Source organism: Arachis hypogaea, chromosome 20 (assembly GCF_003086295.3).
Source record: "Arachis hypogaea cultivar Tifrunner chromosome 20, arahy.Tifrunner.gnm2.J5K5, whole genome shotgun sequence".
NCBI classification, from domain to species: Eukaryota; Viridiplantae; Streptophyta; class Magnoliopsida; order Fabales; family Fabaceae; genus Arachis; species Arachis hypogaea.
The window spans coordinates 47,543,492-47,564,156 of NC_092055.1; the positions used below are offsets into that span (position 1 = coordinate 47,543,492).

At 41.6% G+C, this 20,665-nt stretch overlaps 1 protein-coding gene across 6 annotated transcripts; it reads left to right on the plus strand.

The window, feature by feature from the left end:
• The first annotated feature begins 561 nt into the window (after positions 1 to 561).
• On the plus strand, positions 562 to 3,663 carry LOC112785030 (COP9 signalosome complex subunit 1). Of its 6 annotated transcripts, none has more exons than XM_072229993.1 (6): positions 562 to 748; positions 838 to 1,580; positions 2,189 to 2,472; positions 2,592 to 2,805; positions 2,923 to 3,108; positions 3,328 to 3,663. In XM_072229993.1, the coding sequence occupies exons 2-3, from the start codon at positions 1,383 to 1,385 to the stop codon at positions 2,309 to 2,311; spliced, it is 321 nt and encodes a 106-aa protein (XP_072086094.1). In that variant the 5' UTR covers positions 562 to 748; positions 838 to 1,382; the 3' UTR covers positions 2,312 to 2,472; positions 2,592 to 2,805; positions 2,923 to 3,108; positions 3,328 to 3,663. The 6 variants fall into 6 exon arrangements, with proteins under 6 accessions (XP_072086094.1, XP_072086098.1, XP_072086095.1 ...); XM_072229997.1 differs by having other exon boundaries at positions 2,938 to 3,108; XM_072229994.1 differs by having other exon boundaries at positions 564 to 748; positions 2,598 to 2,805.
• Positions 3,664 to 20,665: the final 17,002 nt, after the last annotated feature.

Here is a 20,665-nt window from a genome sequence, read left to right on the forward strand (position 1 = left end):
CGTGACACTTCTTCCTGTCGTCATGTCTGCAGAGAGAGAGAGAGAGAGAGAGAGAGAGAGAGAGAGAGAGAGAGAGAGAGAGAGAGAGAGAGAGAGAGAGAGAGAGAGAGAGAGAGAGAGAGAGAGCACTACAAGAAAAAGTATATTTTTCGACGCTAAAAATCGACGGTTATCTCTCCCGTCGATATTTTTCGACGGCTTGCCGTCGATATTATTAAAAAAGATAATTAAAAATAAAATATTAAAATCGACAGTAAAGTCGTCGATTTTTTTGGTAATCCATTAACCATTCTCTTACTATCGACACATTGTCGACGGGGTGTGAGAGGAAAATATTTTTATTTTAAAATCGACGAACGTAGCGTCTATTTTATTATTTAAAATATCGACACATTTTGTCGTCGATAAATTTAAACGGTCTTGATCACTTTTTAAAATTAAATGGATGGTACAGATTTAATATATAAAATCGACGCCTAAGACGTCGTTTATTTTCAAATTAAAATCGACGGATAGGCTGTCGATTTTTATCAATAAATTAAGTTCCCCCACTCACTCTCCGCGTTTCCTTTATTTTTCCAAATTCACCATTTCAATTTTCACCAACCCTCATTTTACCCCTGAATACACCTCGCATACTTCAACCCTCCTTTTCCATCGCCGCCGCGCCGCCGTCGCTCTGCTGCTGCCGTCGCTCCGCTGCTGCTGTCGCTTCGTCTCTCCTCTGATGATGTCCACAAAGAATCAGGTTTTCCTTCTCTCTCTATATATATCAATTTCAAATCTTAAATTCACTTCAACTTTTTCTCTGTCTCGCGTTTTGGAATTTGTAAACAGAGGAGTTTCGGACATTGATTCCTAAAGGCTTTGAAGTAATTGGAGCGCTTGCTTACGGAGCCGGCGCCGACACTCAAGCGGCAGTTCATGCTGCTCGCAGACTAAGAAAGCTTCTATACGTTGAAGAGGAAGGGGATAATCGACTGGTGATCGGAGCAGTCGCCGCCGGTTCCGGCGAGCTGAAATTTTTCGTGTCGGAGAGTGGAAAATCGAATAGCCTCGAAGAGGTTGATTCAGTTGTTGAATAAGAACATTCGGAGAAATGTGTGGGAGAATGGTTGCTTGATTCGTTGTGAGCTTCCGATCAAATTGCCAGTATATTATCCTCTCAAGAATACGAGTAGTCAGTTTGCTTTGCATGTTCTGCTGGGGTTGTATTTTGAAATTCACTTCAATCAATTCATTATTTTTGCATTGCCATGTAATGAAGCAATCTAGGGATTGAAAATTGGGGTTTGTGAGCTAGTAGCGTTAATTGATAATACTTTGATGATGGAAGTTATAGAGCACAGGACTTATGTGACGAGAAGGTCGGTAATCCTTCGATGAATCTTAAGGCGCTGCAAATGGCGTACAACGAGATCAAGAAGGGAGAGAACACGCAGCTGATGAGGGAGGTGGCGCAGAAGATTAATGGGAGGTTAGGGCCCAGCTACGAGCTCGATTCGGCGTGGTGCGACGTGGTGGATCATAGGGCGGAGCAGAAGAAGGAGAAGCTCGATAACGAGCTCAATGCGTATAGGGTATGGATGGATTATTTCTCTTTGCAACATTTTGCTTTTGAAGATGTGATCGACTTTTTTTGCGGTAGAGGAATCATATATAATTTAAATTAGAGATTTGTTTGGGTTTTTTGAGTTGGTTATGAATTAGCTAATAGTTTTAGTTATATTTGTTAGTATATATAAGTTAACGTTTAGTGTTCATTGCTTATAATCTCAGGCACACTTTATCACATTCGTTAGGTAATCATAGTTTTGTTGCAATAAGTTTTCCCCTTGATTCTCAATCAATGAAATCATGTTGCCTTAAGAAAGACTCTGTATTTCACTTGGATTACTCATTTCTCCCACTGTCACCTTGGCCATGATTTTCTACGAATTACTTTTTTCTAAACTACGATTTTGATTAGAAGCCAAATTGGAATACTATCCCATTGACCTTTTGAATTATAAACTGATTTGAATACTTTATGTTAATTGACCACATTAGTTTGCTTTTCTTATATGATAAGTTAGCTTTTCTATTTTTGTTTCTAAGATGTAGTTGATTAGTTCAAGTAATTCGGCTGTTGTTGTTATTGGCCTGCTTTTTCCTATTTGTTCCTTTAACTTGTCTTTCTTTTTTGCAGACAAACTTGATCAAAGAAAGCATAAGAATGGGATACAATGATTTTGGAGACTTCTACTATGCTCATGGTCAATTGGGGGTTCTAGATAAATTAGTTGACTTGACTCGATTGTTTTCTTTCTGAAACAGGTCACATGCATTTCTGTTCCTCTGTTCGCTCACGCATTTGCTCAAAGGATCCGTTTTTGATGTTCATTCCACTGTTTGACTCTTGTTCCCTGCACAAATATCTCACCTTGGAGAAGAAGAAGATTCACCTTTTCCTGCATTGCTCTTCCCTGTGAGGTGTAGCATTCTCATCTTTTCATTTTCTGGCTTTTCCAATTTCAATGGATAATCCAATTGGAAACTATTTGTGGTGGAGTTTCCTTGAATGTTTTCCCTTTCACGCCAACTGCTTGTAGCTGTAGGAGCTAGAAGAATTGCTCACCGAGAGAAGGGGCATCATTGATGCGGTTGTCAATTCTCTTGGTAAAAGTGACCATGGCTCGCGAATCTTGCGTCGTGGTAGAAGGCTTGGTTGGATTACCAAACACAAACTTTCGCGTTGGCTTCTCCTTCTTACTGCACTCTTTTCAGTTTATTTCAGAGTTTGTGACCTGAAAATGTTTATTTACGGTGAGGCTTGAATATAGGCTTTTTTTCCAGCTTCATTTAAAGGTTACATAAATTTTGTAGCAAGATGTGTCAAAGAAAAACTTCAACTTTCTGAATTTTCACTTATATTTCTCTTAGATGGTTCTATTACAGCTAAAATGGAATCTAGGTTCCCAGCGACTCACAGTATACAGGAAGGGCTCAACCTACACAGTAAACATGAAGAGCTCAACCTACACAGTATACACAAAGAGCTCAACCTTCAAGAAACTGTTTCATTATCTGAATTTGGAAAACCACCACCTAAAAGCAAGCGCAGAAAGCGTAAGACTTCTTGCCTTGAACTTTAGTTATTGTTACATTATGTTTAATGAATTAGAATAGGCACTTCATTTTCTTTTCCGTTATGCATTGCTTCCTCATACACTGATACGCCCTCTTAAATGGTTTATTGATTTCTTTATGATGCATTGATTTAATTGTTTCCCGTTTTTGTAGAATAATTAGTATCCAAACTCTTAACCCTCTAGCATCTAAATGCAGGTGGTGGTGTACTTGCATATACACTCTTGGGAGTAACAGTTTTTAGTTTGTACCAATTTTCTTGCAATGGAATGGTAATTTTTTATGGTTGAAATTTGATAGTTCAGTTAATTAGTTGACTCACTTTTGGGTTAGTGTTTGTAACTGACATTAGTCTATTATATAGGATTTACCGCTGTTATCTATTTGAGTTACTTGCACAAGTAAATGATGCGAGCAAAGGGTATTCTAAGATAATTAGAGTATTATTTTATCATCTTATTAACCTTTTTACTTTAGAGGAATTTGATCCTTCAATTATAATAGTTAATTTTTGTAATAATGATTTTTTTTAAAGTTTTGTTGTTTAATATATTAGTATTTTCGTTAAGAATTAAGTTGACTAATAAAAAAAGGTTATTGTGAAAATTTATCTTGCTTTAAGTCTTTATGTTAGAGAATTATTTATTATTTTAATAAGTTTGTAAACTCATTATCTAATATTTAAGTATAAATTTTATTTTTATATTTAAAAGTTTATTTATATTAATTATTTACTATTTTTTAAATAAAAAATAATAAAAAATATAGTTATTAAAATCGATGGTAACGTTGTCGCTTTTTAAATTTAAAATAGACAAAAAACATTAAATATAGACAAAAGATTTGTCGGTATCTAAATAATTAAATCGACGGCAGATATGTCGATTTTATTGAATCAAATATCAACAGAAACGGTGTCGATATTATTATATAATATCGACGGCAATGTTGTCGATTTTATTGAATCAAATATCGACAAAAAAGGCGTCGATTTTATATAATAATATCGACGGCATCGTTGTCGATTTTAGTAAGAAGGTAAAGTTCTCAAACTCATATTATAGATGGAAATGATGTCGATTTTATTAAATTATTATCGACGGCTAGACAAGCCGTCGATTTTATTCAAATTTTGAAAAATCGGCAAGTTTAATAGTGACCACCTCCACCGTCCATTTTGCCGTCGATTTTTAATATTATTGACGGTTTAGCCGTCGATTTTGCCGTCGATTTTGCCGTCGATTTTAACGATATTTCTTGTAGTGGAGAGAGAGATGAGTTTTAAGTAATCGATACAATATGATTTCAAAGATTTTAAGAATTTATAGATAAAACAAATTAAAAATTAATTTTTTTAGATATATTATTCATTTCATAACTATTAATACAATATTATTCATTTAATGGCTATTATTCATTCAATGGCAAAAAGAGTTGTTTTTAATTTTATCATTCGATTATATTTAAAATTTTTAAAAATTTCAATAGAGTTTTATTTATAATTAGAAATTTCCTCCAAATATAATTTTTATTTTTTTTTACAAATCAAACAAAAGTTTTAACGAAAATTCGGCAAAATTTCTTCTTACATTAGAAATCTCAACTAAAAAAATTAATCAAATTTTTACATAAGGAACAGTTGTAATAGAAGGCTTGTTTTGGGATTCAAAACTTTAATAGATTATTAATTATTAAATTTAAGCTTTCAACTTCCAAAATCTCTAAGTTCCAATTTGGTAACACAATAATCACTACTACATAAGGTCAAACTAATGATGATGATGATGATAATGATGATGATGGGTGGAAGCAATATATATTGGGATGTAATAAATTTCAAGCTTAGAAAGAGATATGGCTTCATATTAGTAATAGCATTGTGTGCGAAAGTGACATGCAAATGCAATGCAAAACTATAAAAGACAAAGAGAAGCAAATGCATAAAATTTTGGTAGATTTTAATTAAATGAAAGCTCTTTCATTTTTCATTTCCAATTGCATGCCACGTAGGGGTGTTGTTCTGAGGGTTACCTGAAACTGAAGGTCGATCTCGGATGAGATCTGCTGTGGTGATCGGAGATGACGTGTCCGACTTGTTGAACTGGCGGTGCTGCTGATCCTTTGTCACCGGAGGGTGGTGGTACTTTCAAGGGACTCCGATGCTTAAGTTAGCAAGGGTATTAAGCAGGTTTTTTGTAGAATCAGAGTATGAGTTATACCTGGGTGCTCCAGTGTATTTATAGTAGTGTAGAGTGACCTTTGTTGAGGATAAGATAGTTATCTTATCTTTATCTTATCTTATCTTTGAGTGAGGTCATCTTATCTTCAAGGGAACCGTCCTTATCTCTGTAGGCCTGGACTGCCTTTGGATTTGGGTCGTGTTCCTCTGTTTGGGCCCTATTTGGGCTTTTCCTGGTGATTTGGCCGAACTCTTTTGAGAAGAGGTCGGGTAGTTTGACCTAAAGAGGTCGGTTGACTTTGTCTTCAACATCCCGGGTCGGAGAGCTCGACCCAGGGTATGAACAGTGCCCCTGCTCGAGTGCGGTCTTCCCTTTGAGGTCGAGTCTTTAGTTTTAGGACTTCGATCCTTCTCTAGTGAAGCCAAACTCGAGCATTTTATCGACTTCGCTGAAGCTTTTGAATGTGAAGCGTTTCTCCTTCGTTTCCTTCTAAAAGCGCGCACTTTGCATTTAGCATTCTTGTCTTGGAAATGTGCGATGGTTTAATACCCTCATTCAGGAATTTTAATGCCCCGTTTCTCTTGCCTTTTTATTTTGAACTTTAAACACAAAAAATGGTTTTTCTCTTTTCTGTAACTTCTCCCCTTTTTCTCTCTGTCTTTCTATTTTTCCTGAGACTTGCATTTTCGTGTTTTCTCTCCGACGCTTGTTTGGTGCTTGTTGGTGCTTTGCTTGAGAGGCGATTACAGAGTTTGTCACTCCGGCTTTCAACTTCTTCAGAGCTTTTCCCTTTCTCTTCAGGTTGGTTCTCGTTTCTTTTACTTCTTTCGTAAAGTCTAAATTTTGCTTGAGTGCATTGTTGAAAAGCTTGAACCTTTTCGTGTTTTTGCGCCTGCCTGTCCTTGTGATGTATCTTTCTGGCTTTCTTTCAACCTTATGTATACTTTGGTATTTCTTCTGATGATTAGGGCTTATCTTAGGGCTTTGCATGTTTATTGTTTGATTTTGTAGCTTCTGTGGGATAATGGCTTGTTCGTTTCTGGAAAAAGGATGTGTCTTTGATGATTTTCCTTGGTATATTTTGTTTGCTTGGTAGTTCTTGTAGACTGAGATTGTAGTTGCGAGGTGGCTTTAACAATCCTTTTTTCTCTTTGGAGTGTTGATTGGGAGAAAGTTTTTCTCTGTTGTGATAGCTTTGTAGAGAATGATGGTCTTCTTGGTGATCTTGCTCTGATTTGCGTCTTTTTTGCTTAGAGTCTTTTGCTAGGTTGTTTTAGTTTCTGTAGGTTTTCCTGAGTCTTTTGCTCTGTGTCACTGCCTCCAAAGGATGCCCCTGGACCTTGGTGTGTGTCTTGGGGCTTTCCTTTCACTGTTTGTAATGCTCTGGATCATGTTGTCCGAGTTGTTTTGATATCGCCCGAGCTGTTTTTTGGTTAGTAATCCATTTTTCTTTCTTGTTTGTAGGACTAGTTGGCCATGTCTTCTCGCAAAAATATTATAGAGACGTCTTCTAAGGTTCCTGAGGGGATGTCCGACTAGTTGGACTCCCTTGTGTTAATGTGTGTTTCCGTGGTGAATGCTGAGTTTTGTGTGGAGCTTAGGAAACATCACCGTCTCTGTAAGAGTAAAGATCAGGAAAAGAACTATGAATTGGTAGCACCTGATTCCGAGGAGAGGGTTTGCTTTCCTGCTCTGACCCGGGGGGAGCGCCCTTTCTTTTATGCTTATGACTATTTTTTCAGCCAGTTGAATATTACTTTTCCTTTCACTTCCTTTGAGACCGATTTGCTGTGGTCGTGTAACGTAGCTCCATCCCAGCTCCATCTGAACTCCTGTGGTTTTATCAAGATCTTTCAGCTGCTTTGCCAAGAGTTGGATGTTACTCCTTCTCAGACTCTCTTCCTTTATCTTTTTGTTTTAACTAAGCCCGGGGTTTCTTCCAAAAAGAAATCCTCTTGGATTTCCTTTAGATCTGCCCATGGACATAAAGTTTTTGCCATGTATGATGAGTCCTTTAGAGATTTTAAGAATTACTTCCTTAAGGTCCGAGCGTTTGAGGGAGCTCGACCATTTTTTCTAGAAGCGAACGATGAACTGGCCTTCCCCTTGTGTTGGCAACAAAATGTAGTGGTGTCTCGATACACGTGGGAGATGCTTGATGAAATCGAGCAGGCCTTTGTAAATGTTTTGGAGGATATTTGGGGGGAACCTCCTCATCTTGACACTAAGAAAATTTTGGGGGACCCGTCCCTTGTCCGAACTGCGTTGGGTACTTAATTAATATGTTTTGCTTTGTTTTGATTTTTCTTCCTTCTTTTTCCAATGTGTAATATGCTTTTATGGTTGATTTTATTTTTCAGAGATGGCAAAGAACAATGACTCCATGAAAGCCTTCAAAAAGGCGAGGAAGGCTACAGTGGCTCAGAACATCTCGGCCAAGGTGGCTGGGGAGGGGTCCTCTCAGGTTTTGTCGAAGCCATCCGTACCGAGTTCTCCTGGACCGAGGAGAATGATCCCTACTCCTTGGGTTCGTTTGGTTGATCCTCCACAGGCTGCTGCTACCTCTTCTCCTACCGGCACTCCTCCTCTGAAAAAGCAAAAAATAGCTGAGCCCTTTAACCTTGATGCCCCTGATTTTGATGCTGTCGAGTTTGTGGACCAGCAAATTGGTCCTTATGGTACCATCCCTACTGACGATGTTTCTCTTCTTCGCTATTTGGACTTTATTACTCAGAGCAGCGTCAAGATGGCACACATGGGGGCGGCTTTATATCGGACTGCCCAGGATCTTCCCATTCATGCCACGAAGGCCTTTATGGAGGAGGCTAAGTTGGAGTTCGACAGGATGAAGGGTTTGAAGGAGGAGCTTGAGGTGAAGGTGGCCAAGTTGGAGAAAGAGTTGGAGGGTGAAAAAGCTAGTTCTATTGCCTTGGCGGCTTCTGCCAAGTTGGCTGAAGACACGGCGTTGAAGCACAAAGAGAGCTATGTCACGACCTATAGGGAAATGATGCGTCTCAGGGATGATTTGGAGTCTGCCCGAGTTGATTATGCCGAGCTCCAGGGTCACCTTGTAGGCAGCGTAAATGCTGCTTATGAGAACCTGAAGGAGCAGGTTCGGGTTCTTGCACCCGAGCTCAACCTTACTCTCTTCAGTTTGGACAACATTGTGAAGGACGGAAAAATTGTCCCTGATGACCCTGATGATGATGATGTCGAACCTCCTTTTGTGCCCGCCGCCAAAGCTTCTGTTGCGCCGACTTCTTCAATTTCTTCAGCTGAGGTACGTCATCCCGAGTCGGATTCCGATTGTCAGGTCCTGAACCGGGATGATGGGATGGTAGATGCAGTTCCCCTTCAGACTCGACCTCCATCACCCCGGGATGCTGCCACTGGAGAATCTTTGAATCCAACGTAGTTTTGTGAACTTTTGTTTTGTATGGTCCGATCTATGGGTCTTAAAACTCTTTTTCGGTTTGTAGTTTTGTTCTCTGAACACTTTTAGTTGCTTTGCTATTAGCAACTTTATTTTGAGAAAAAACAAAGTATTTTCTCAGGCTTTTTGGGGTCGACTTCGGGTGGCCTCTTGAGCCTTGTTAATATTATAAGCTTGTTTCTTTTATGGTATGTTTGTCTGCATTTGTCTGATATCCTTTAGGTCTTTTGGAAATGTTGGAGCCGTGTTGTCCGCCCTCTTTTGATTGCCTTTGTATTTTCATACGTGTAGCTTAATTCTTTTGAGGTTGTGGATTTCTGGGTCCGACTCGTATGCCCTCCATTGGCCGACTTCTTTGTCTCGGCTTGAAATTATTTTGTAGTAATCCATTTTGTTTGGACATTTGTTAGGTCTCTTCCATGGATTTACCTTTAATTTTGGAATTTTGGTCAGGCCGACTTCATTATGTCGGTCCTTGCTAAGTTATTTCTAGTAATCCTCTTTCTTGGACCTTTGTCAGGTCTCTTTTAGGGATTACTTTTTATAATTTTTTTTTGGTTTTGGGGGCCGACTTCTTTACGTCGGTCCCTTCTAAGTTGTTTTTAGTAATCCTCTTTCTTGGACCGTTGTCAGGTCTCTTTCAGGGATTACTTCTTACAACTTTCTTGGTTTTGGGGGCCAACTTCTTTACGTCGGTCCATTCTAAGTTATTTTTAGTAATCCTCTTTCTTAGACCTTTTTCAGGTCTCTTTCAGGGATTACCTTTTATAACTTTTTGGTTTTGGGGCCGACTTCTTTACGTCGGTTCCTCTTTTTTAGGGCTGGCCAGGCCTCTTTCCAGGGATTGACTTTTTATAACTTTGGTTATTGTGGTCGACTGGTCTGACTTCTTTACGTCGGCCTGTCTTTTAAGTTATTTTTATCAACCCATTTTATTAAGACCTCGTCAGGTCCTTTCTATGGATTACTTTCGATAACTTCTTGCATTATTCTGTTTTTGTCGCTTTTTCATCTTTGCCAACTTTGTAGAGATCGGGTTTTGTTCCCCGTTTGATCGACCTTTTGATGAATTTGGTTTTCATCTTCTTTGGTCTTTATCGTGGTCCAGCAGTGAATTTGATTTTTACTTTCTACTGATCTTGTAGCTTTATAATCGGGTGATGAATTTTTAGCGTTTCAGATTAATGCGTCTTGGGGATTTGTAGAAAATCTAAAACTTCATTTAAAGAGAATGCAGGTATATACATGTGGGTGTTTTATCCCTCTAAGTCGGGCAATTTGTAGATCTTGGCTTGGCACCTCATTAAAAAATCTTTTCAGGAAAAAGAGTGCGCCTCATCTTAAGATCTTTATTACCTTTAACTATAGTACCTTCTTAAGTTGCAGGCGTGCCATGACCTTGGAAGCTCTCGCCCTCCGAGTTTAGACAGTCTGTAGTAGCCATTTTCAAGTACTTCTATGACTCGGTAGGGTCCTTTCTAGTTTGCTGCCAGCTTTCCTTCTCCAAGTCGAGTTGTTCCAATATCATTTCGGATTAGGATAAGGTCATTCTTGGCAAAACCTCGCGGCACTACCTTTTGATTGTATCTTGAAGCCATTCGTCGTTTTAATGCCTTTTCCCTGATTCGAGCTCTTTTTCGGATTTCTGGAAGTAGGTCGAGTTCTTCCCTTTGAAGTTGGGAGTTGGCTTCTTCATTATAGTGGATCACTCTGGGCGATCCTTCTTCGACCTCCACTGGGATCATTGCCTCCATTCCATAAGCTAATCGGAAGGGTGATTCCTTTGTGGTGGAATGTGGCGTTGTTTGGTATGCCTATAGGACTTGTGGGAGCTTTTCAGCCTAGGCTCCCTTTGCGTTCTGTAATCTCCGTTTTAGCCCAGCCAATATGACTTTGTTGGCAGCTTCGGCTTGTCCATTGGCCTGGAGATGTTCTACGGAGGTGAATTGGTATTTTATGTTCAAGTCGGCCACTAACTTTCTAAAGCCTGCATCTGTGAATTGGGTACCATTGTCCGTGGTGATGGAGTATGGAACCCCGAATCTTGTGACAATGTTTCTATATAGGAATTTTTGACTTCTTTGAGCAGTGGCATTAGCTAGAGGTTTTGCCTCGATCCATTTTGTGAAATAGTCTACCCCTACTATGAGGAATTTGACTTGTCCTGATCCCTGAGGGAAAGGTCCGAGAAGGTCGAGTCCCTATTTTGCGAACGGCCAGGGTGAGGTTATGCTGATGAGCTCCTCTGGCGGGGTGATGTGAAAGTTGGCATGTTTCTGACATAGTGGACACGTCTTTACGAACTCTGTGGCTTCTTTTTATAGAGTTGGCCAATAAAATCTGGTCCAGAGTACCTTTTTGGTAAGTGCATGCGCTCCGAGATGATTGCCCCAGGTGCCACTGTGTACTTCTTCTAAGACTTTCTTTGTATTGGAAGTCGGTACACATTTTAACAATGGTATTGAAATCCCTCTTTTGTATAGAGTATTGTTTATGATAGTATAGTATTGTGCCTCCCTTTTTAACCTCTTTGCCTCCTTCTTATCTATGGAGAGTATTTCTGTTTTGAGGTAGTTAATTATGGGAGTCATCCATCCTTGATCCAGACCTGTTATGGCTAGGACTTTTTCTTCTTCTGAGATTGACGGGTTCTGCAGCATTTCCTGGATGAGGCTTCTATTGTTGCCCCCTGGTTTAGTGTTGGCTAGTTTTGAGAGTGCATCAGCTCGAGCATTCTGTTCTCGGGGTATGTGGCGGACCTCATATTCCCCAAGTTGTCCGCACTGTTCCTTAGTTTTGTCCAAGTACTTCTTCATGGTGGGATCCTTGGCTTGGTAACTCCCTGTTATTTGCGAAGTGACCACCTGCGAGTCGTTGAAGATGATAAGCTTTTGAGCTCCAACCTCCTTAGCCAGCTTCAAACCAGCTAGTAATGCCTCATACTCAGCTTGGTTGTTTGAGGCAAGGAACCCGAATTTGAGGGAAAGTTCGATTTGGGTTCCCTGGTCACTTTCAATTATCACACCTGCGCCACTTCCTGTTTTGTTGGAGGAACCGTCTACATAGAGATTTCATTCTGTAGGGATTTCTGTGGTGTCTGTAAATTCTGTAATAAAGTCGGCCAAATATTGCGATTTGATGGCTGTCCGAGCTTCATACTGAAGGTCGAATTCAGACAACTCGACTGCCCATTGTAAGATTCTTCCTGCTAGATCTATTTTCTGCAGAATGCCTTTTATAGCTGGTTGGTCCGAACCTTGATGATGTGGGCTTGGAAATACGGACGAAGTCGTCGAGATGTTAATATTAGAACGTAGGCGAATTTTTCTATTTTTTGGTAGTTCAGCTCGGATCCTTGTAGTGCCTTGCTAATGAAGTATACGGGTTGTTGCCCACTGTCGTCTTCTCGGACCAATGTTGAGGCTACTGTCCGACTTCCTACTGCGAGGTATAATACAAGGGGTTCTCCTTCCCATGGCTGAGTTAGGATAGGAGGTTGTCCCAGAAACTTTTTGAAATCTTGGAAGGCCTGTTCGCACTCCTTTGTCCATTTGAACTTCTTTCCCTTCCTTAGAGTAGCATAGAAGGGGAGAGATCTTATTGCTGATCCTGCTAGAAATCTGGACAAGGCTGCCAATCTTCCATTGAGATGTTGTACCTCTTTGACGCAAGTCGGGCTCTTCATACCGAGTATGGCCTGGAATTTATCCGGATTTTCCTCGATTCCTCTTTGTATGAGCATAAAACCCAAGAATTTGCCAGCTTCTACTACGAAGGTGCATTTTGCGGGGTTAAGCCGCATGCCATGCCTTCTGATAGTGTCTAACACTTGGGTGAGGTCGGACAGTAACCTCTCTTCACTTTGTGTCTTTATTAACATGTCGTTCACATAGACTTCCATGATTTTCCCGATGTGGTCTGTAAAGACCTTATTCATTAATCTCTGATAAATAGCTCCCGTATTTTTGAGTCCAAAAGGCATGACGATGTAGCAGTAGTTTGCTTTTGGGGTTAAAAATGAAGTTTTTTCTTGATCGGGTGGGTACATCGGGATTTGATTGTATCCTGAGTAAGCGTCCATAAACGAGAGGTATTTGTATCCAGAGGAGGCATCCACCAGAGCGTCGATACTTGGGAGTGGATATGGATTCTTTGGGCAGGCTTTGTTGAGATCAGTGTAGTCGGTGCACATCCGTCACTTCCCATTTGATTTTTTCACCAAGACGACGTTAGCTACCCATAGTGGGTACTTGACTTCTCTTATGAATCCTACCTCCAATAGGGCTTGGACCTGCTCTTCCACAGCTTGGGATCGTTCTAGTCTGAGCTTTCTACGCCTCTGCTGTACTGGCCGAGATCCTGGGTAGAATGCCAGCTTGTGGCACATTAACTTAGGGTCTATGCCCGGCATGCTGCAGCCTTCCATGCAAAGAGGTCGACATTATCTCGTAAGAATTGTACGAGTGATTCTTTTATATCTCCTTTTAGGATTGTTCCAATGTTGGTTGTTTTGTCTGGGACATCTCCGATTTGGACTTTTTCTACTTCATCTTCAGGTTGTGGACGGAGTTCTTCCCGTCCTCGAACTCCACCAAGTTCGATGGTGTGGAATTCTTCTCCTCTACCCCTGAGGTTTAGACTTTCGTTATAACAGTGGCGCGCCGTCTTCTGATCTGCTTTTATTGTAGCTATTCCTTCTGTGATTGGAAATTTCATGCACATGTGTGGAGTCGAGACAACTGTGCCGAGTTGATTTAACGTTGTCCGACCTATTAGGGCATTGTAGGCTGAACTCACGTTGACAACGATGTAGTCTATATTGAGTGTCCTTGACCGATTTTCTTTTCCAAAGGTCGTATGTAATGAGATGTACCCAAGTGGTTGGATTGGAGTATCTCCCAGCCCGAACAGGCTGTTTGGATATGCTCTGAGCTCTTTTTCTTCCAGGCCGAGTTTATCGAATACAGTTTTGAACAAGATATCGGCCGAGCTTCGTTGGTCTACCAGTGTGCGGTGGAGATTTGCGTTGGCCAATATGATAGTGATGACCATGGAATCGTCATGTCCCGAGATGATGCCGACTGCATCCTCTTTAGTAAAAGTGATTGTGGGGATGTCGGGTGCTTCCTCTTTTACCTCGACATGATATACATCTTTAAGATGTCTTTTGCGAGATTTGGAGATACCTCCTCCCGGGAATCCTCCGTGTATTATGTGAACATGTCTCTCGGGCAAACGAGGTGGTCATTCAGCCCGTCCGACATCTTCGTCCCTTCTTCTTTTTCTTGGATCATCTGCTCGGCTGGCTAAGTACCGATCTAACTTTCCCTCCCTTACCAGTTTTTCTATGATATTTTTTAGGTCGAAACATTCGTTGGTAGAATGTCCATAGATTCGATAGTATTCACAATATTCAGTCCGATTTTCTCCTCCTTTTTTGCTTTTGAATGGTCGGGATGGGGGTATCTTTTCAGTATGGCATACTTCTCTGTAGAGATCCACAAGGGACACCCGAAGAGGGGTGTAATTGTGGTATTTTTTGATCTTTTTCCCATGTTAATCTTCTTTCTTTTTTTGGACTCTTTATCCTTATCTCGGGAGGAGCAGGAGAATCCGGATTTTAAGGTCTCTCCTAGTCGAGAGTTTTTCTCCATGTTGATGTACTTCTCTGCTCGCTCTTGTACTTTGTTCAGAGACGTGGGATGTTTTTTCGATATAGATTGGCTAAAAGGTCCTTCTCGCAAGCCATTGATGAAGCCCATAATGGCGGCCTCTGTTGGTAGAATTTGTATGTCTAGACATGCTTTGTTGAATCTTTTCATGTAGCTGCGGAGATTTTCCCGATCTTCTTGCTTGATTCCTAATAGACTTGGAGCGTGCTTAGCTTTGTCTTTTTGGATGGAGAATCTGGCTAGAAACTTTTTGGCCAAGTCATCAAAACTTGAGATAGACCTAGGCGGTAGATTGTCGAACCATTTAATTGCTGTTTTTGTTAAAGTAGTCGGGAAGGCTTTGCAGCGAACTGCATCTGAGGCGTCGGTGAGGTACATTCTACTTCTGAAATTACTGAGATGATGGTCGGGATCTGCTGTGCCATCGTATAAAGTCATGTCGGGAAGTTTGAAGTTCTTTGCGATCTTGGTCCTCATGATCTCTTTGGTGAATGGGTCTTGGTCCTTACGGGAGTCGTCTTCGTGACCGGATCGAGTATTATTGGCTTTGAGATCTGCTTCAAGTTTTAGGAGTTTGTCCTCTAACTCGCGGCGTCGCCTAACTTCCCTTCGTAGGTCTCTCCCGGCTTCTCGTTGATGCTCCACCTCTTTTTCGAGCTGTTTTAAGCGATCTTGAAGTGCCTCCATGGCTCCTGTATTTGGTGAATTCTTGTCGTTGTTTGGTTGAGGAATATCTTTTGGTGTGGTGTCCACGTTTTTGTGCAGCGTCCGGTCTTCTAGATCAGAGTCGTGATTGTTGTCTTGGTTGTCTGCCATTGTGATGGGATGACTTCCAGGTTTCCCGGCAACGGCGCCAATGTTTCGAGGGTTACCTGAAACTGAAGGTCGATCTCAGATGAGATTTGCTGTGGTGGCCGGAGATGATGTATCCGACTTATGGGCGATGGCCAGAGCTGTCGTGTCTGACTTGTTGAACTGGCGGTGCTGCTGATTCTTTGTCACTAGAGGGTGGTGGTACCTGCAAGGGACTCCGATGCTTAAGTTAGCAAGGGTATTAAGCAGGTTTTTTGTAGAATCAGAGTATAAGTTATACCTGGGTGCTCCAGTGTATTTATAGTAGTGTAGAGTGACCTTTGTTGAGGATAAGATAGTTATCTTATCTTTATCTTATCTTATGTTTGAGTGAGGTCATCTTATCTTCAAGGGAACCGCCCTTATCTCTGTAGGCCTGGACTTCCTTTGGATTTGGGTCGTGTTCCTCTGTTTGGGCCCTATTTGGGCTTTTCCTGGTGATTTGGCCGAGCTCTTCTGAGAAGAGGTCGGGTAGTTTGACCTAAAGAGGTCGGTTGACTTTGTCTTCAACATCCCGGGTCGGAGAGCTCGACCCAGGGTATGAACAGGTGTTATCGGTTCGGTTTGGTTTGGTTTTGGACCAAAAACCAACCGAACTGATATATTCAGTTCCTATAAACACACAACCGTTCGATTTATTATTTTTACAAAAATTGATTCGAACTGAACCAACAGCAGTTTGGTTCGGTCGATTTTTTCGATTTTTAATTCGTAATAAGCCGAATAAGAATCACAATCACTAGAGGTTTAAAATAGTCAATAAACTGAGATTACAAGGGTACATCATATCCAAATTCAATACATTTTCAATTCATTCTAATAACTAAACATAAAACAAATACATTTAAAAATGTCTAACAAATTCAATCTTAAAACCAAACAAACCAACAAACACACTTAGCAACTAAATAACGACTAAACCAACCCATGATTAATCTGAATCCACACCAGATTCATCTACAGTTAGTGCAATTTCTACAAAAAAAAATAAAGAAATCAATATAAATTATAAATTATAAATCAATGCGCATAAATTATGTAAGAAACTTCAATTTTTTTTTGCATACCTAATTCAAGTTTCTCAACCTCCTCAATAAGCTCCTCAAAATCAATTATCATTGGAGAAGCAAATGAACAACAATATATATAAAGATAACAAATGAAGAACAATATAACCAACAACAACAACCAACAATATACTAATTAGCAACAATAAGAATTACAACAAATTGAACAATAAATTAGATAAAAAAAAACCAACAACAACAACCAAAATGTACTAACTAGCAGCAACAACAAGAATTACAACACATTTTATTGAACAAATTTTTTTTCTTTAGCTATTGCAGTTTTAAATGCTCTCAAACAAACTGATGACATAGCATTCAAAATAAAATACAAGAGGGCAGATGCATAGCCAAGAGAACCATAAATCAGAAACCATGTAGCTAAAGATGTTACACGCAGATAAAAAGGGAATGAATTAAATTGATTTGAATAATGAATTGTTAAAGAAACTCTACCCCTTCTGAAAATGCCAAAATATAGATTTTATGTTTCTGTGACGGCCCGGTCCAGCTGGCTTGGTGGCCGACCCGGCCCACTGACGACCCGATCTATGCGATCGGATCGGCGCACACAACCCGTCCGATCTTGCGACCCGGACATGCGCCCCCACTGCCAGCTGCATGATAGCTGTAGGAAAGGAAGCTTCCTGGAAGGAGGCCTTCCCCTGTGGGGCCCGCCCTACTGACAAGATATATAAGGGGAGGGTCCTACCCCTCCCCCAAGGTAGGTCATCATATCCTTTACTCCTTTATCACCTGCACATTTTCTGACTAGAGCGTCGAAGTGTCCTTGCAGGTGACACCCCCCTCTCCTCACGAAGAGCTCGGGAAATCGTCTGCACCCACCATTCACGCCCGGACCCAGATCGAGGCAGGAACCCACCTTCACACCCAGCAAACATATTTGAACCGTCCGGTAACCGACTTACCGTACATTGGCACCGTCTGTGGGGAGTGGCCGATATGGACTTTATCTTGGGCCCGGTAGAGGCGGGTGATGGAGGCGAGCCCCACGGGGAGGGAATAGACCCTAGAAGTGGAAGGGTAGCCACAGGGGCCCCTTCTCACGAGCGCACCAGATCCCCTCCCCCCCCCACGGCAACCCGAGAGACGACCCTTTGGGGAACAGGTAGTGATAGCGCCAGAATAATACAAAAACTGCACCACAGAGTGCAAAACCTAGAACGGGAAGTGGCCGACAGAGAACGCCATCAACTGACTCCGAGTCAAGAGCATTCCCGGTCACCTCAAAGAAGATAAAGAAGTCTCCGAAGAAGTCGTTCCAGGCGCACTCCGAGCCCCCAATCAGAATCAGAGAGCCAGGAAAGTAGGGAGGTGCCCAGGAGATGATGAGATCCCGTGATTTACTCCCGATCACCGACAAGAGATACCGTAGAGAAATACCGAGAGGGCAGCGGAGAAAGACTAAGGAGAAGCCGACCACAGCAAGAAGACAACAAAGAGAGGCCAAGGAGAAGCCGACCACACAGGGAGGACAGTAGAGAAAGACCGAGGAGAAGGCGACAACCGGTGGTCATGGGTGCAACACCCTTCCACCATTCGATCTTGGAAGTCCGGCTACCGAAGCACTTCGATAAGCCAACGGAGATGAAGTATGATGGGACCCAAGACCCCCAGGAATACCTAACGGCCTTTGAGGCCAAGATGAACCTGGAAGGGGTTGGCGATGAAGTAAGGTGTCGCGCCTTCTGGTGTGCAAAATCGTGATCATTCCTTCCTTGGTAACGGCGCTAAAAACTCAATATGCACGTTTATGTTCTTAATTCTATTTCACAACTTCGTACAACTAACCAGCAAGTGCACTGGGTCGTCCAAGTAATAAACCTTACAGGAGATTGTCGGCTTGAAGCAAGCTATGGTTACCTTATAAATCTCAGTCAGGTGGGTTAAACTGATTTTATGAATTGATAAGTAAAAGATAAATAAAATATAAAATAGGATAGTGGTACTTATGTAATTCATTGGTGAGAATTTCAGATAAGCGTATAGAGATGCTTTCGTCCCTCTGAACCTCTGCTTTCCTGCTGTCTTCATCCAATCCTTCCTACTCCTTTCCATGGCAAGCTGTATGTTGGGCATCACTGTTGTCAATGGCTACTTCCTGTCCTCTCAGTGAAAATGGTCCAAGATGCTCTGTCACGACACGGCTATTCATCTGTTGGTTCTCAATCATACAGGAATAGGATCCATTGATCCTTTTGCGTCTGTCACTACGCCCATCACTCGCGAGTTTTAAGCTCGTCACAGCCATCCCTTCCCAGATCCTACTCGGAATACCACAGACAAGGTTTAGACTTTCCGGATCTCAGGAATGGCCATCCATAGGTTCTAACTTATACCACGAAGACAAGGTTTAGACTTTCCCATGTTGGAACTTAATTCTCCTAGGAAAGTGTTGATTTGTTCCAATAGTTTTGTGGAGGAAAGTGCATCCCCTGAGGTATCTCAGGGATTTCATGGTGAGGAATTTCCTCATGCTCATGTTGAGGTCCATGATCTCTTGTTTGCTCCATCCTTTTCTTAGTGATGGGCTTATCCTCTTCAATGAGGATGTCTCCCTCTATGTCAATTCCAGCTGAATTGCAGAGGTGGTATATGAGGTGAGGAAAGGCTAACCTTGCCCAAGTGGAGGACTTGTCAGCTACCTTGTAGAGTTTTTGAGGTATAATCTCATGAACTTCCACCTCTTCTCCAATTATGATACTATGGATCATGATGGCCCGGTCTATAGTAACTTCAGACCGGTTACTAGTAGGAATGATTGAGCGTTGAATGAACTCTAGCCATCCCTTAGCCATTGGTTTGAGGTCATGCCTTCTTAGTTGAACCGGCTTACCTCTTGAGTCAATTTTCCATTGAGCTCCTTCCTCACATATGTCTATGAGGACTTGGTCCAACCTTTGATCAAAGTTGACCCTTCTTGTGTAGGGGCGTGCGTTCTCTTTCATCATTGGCAAGTTGAACGCCAGCCTTACATTTTCCAGACTGAAAAGATGGATGTGAGTGGTGAAGAAGTGATGGGGAAGAGTGATTGAGTTGATTGGTGAGGGGTATTTGGGAAAGAGAGTTATGGAAAGGTGTGAAGAGGAGAGAAGAAGTAGGTGGGGATCCTGTGGGGTCCACAGATCCTGAGGGAATCCTGTGGGGTCCACAGATCCTGAGGTGTTTGAGCATTTCTCATCCCTGCACCTTTTAGACGTGTAAAATGCCCCATATATGAAATCCTGGCGTTTAAATGCCAGACTGCAGCATGTTTCTGGCGTTAAATGCCACTTCCTTGCTTGTTTTGGGCGTTCAACGCCAGTCTATAGCATATTTCTGGCGTTAAACGCCAGTCTGATGCTTGTTTCTGGCGTTTAACGCCAGCTTTCCTCTGGGTGCAATCCTGGTGTTTAAACGCCAGACTGCTGCTTGTTTCTGGCGTTTAACGCCAGTTTCATGCTCTGTTCTGGCGTTAAATGCCAGCCAGATGCTTCTTACTGGCGTTTAAATGCCAGCAAGCCCTTCCTCCAGGGTGTGCTGTTTTCAATGTTGTTTTTTATTCTGTTTTTGATTTTTCAGTAGTTTTTGTGACTCCACATGATCATCAACCTAATAGAACATGAAATAACAAAGAGAAAATAAAATAAAAATGATTAAATAACATTGGGTTGCCTCCCAACAAGCGCTTCTTTAATGTCAATAGCTTGACAGTGAGCTCCCATGGAGCCTCACAGATAATCAGAGCAAGGTTGGGACCTCCCAACACCAAACTTAGAGTTTGACTGTGGGGGCTTTGGTTGACTCTGTAGTGAGAGAACCTTTTCATGCTTCCTCTCCATGGTTACAGAAGGAGATCCTTGAGTTTTAAACACAAGGTAGTCCTCATTCAGTTGAAGGACTAACTCTCCTCTGTCCACATCAATTACAGCTCTTGCTGTGGCTAGGAAGGATCTTCCAAGGATGATGGATTCATCCTCATCCTTCCCAGTGTCTAGGATTATGAAATCAGCAGGGATGTAAAGGCATTCAACTTTTACTAACACGTCCTCTACTAGTCCATAAGCCTATTTTCTTGAGTTGTCTGCCATCTCTAATGAGATTCTGATAGCCTGTACCTCAAAGATTCCCAGTTTCTCCATTACAGAGAGTGGCATGAGGTTTATCCCTGATCCAAGGTCACATAGAGCCTTCTCAAAGGCCATGGTGCCTATGGTACAAGGTATTAAGAACTTTCCAGGATCCTGTTTCTTCTGAGGCAATGTCAGTTGATCCAGATCACTCAGTTCATTGATGAGCAAGGGAGGTTCATCTTCCCAAGTCTTATTACCA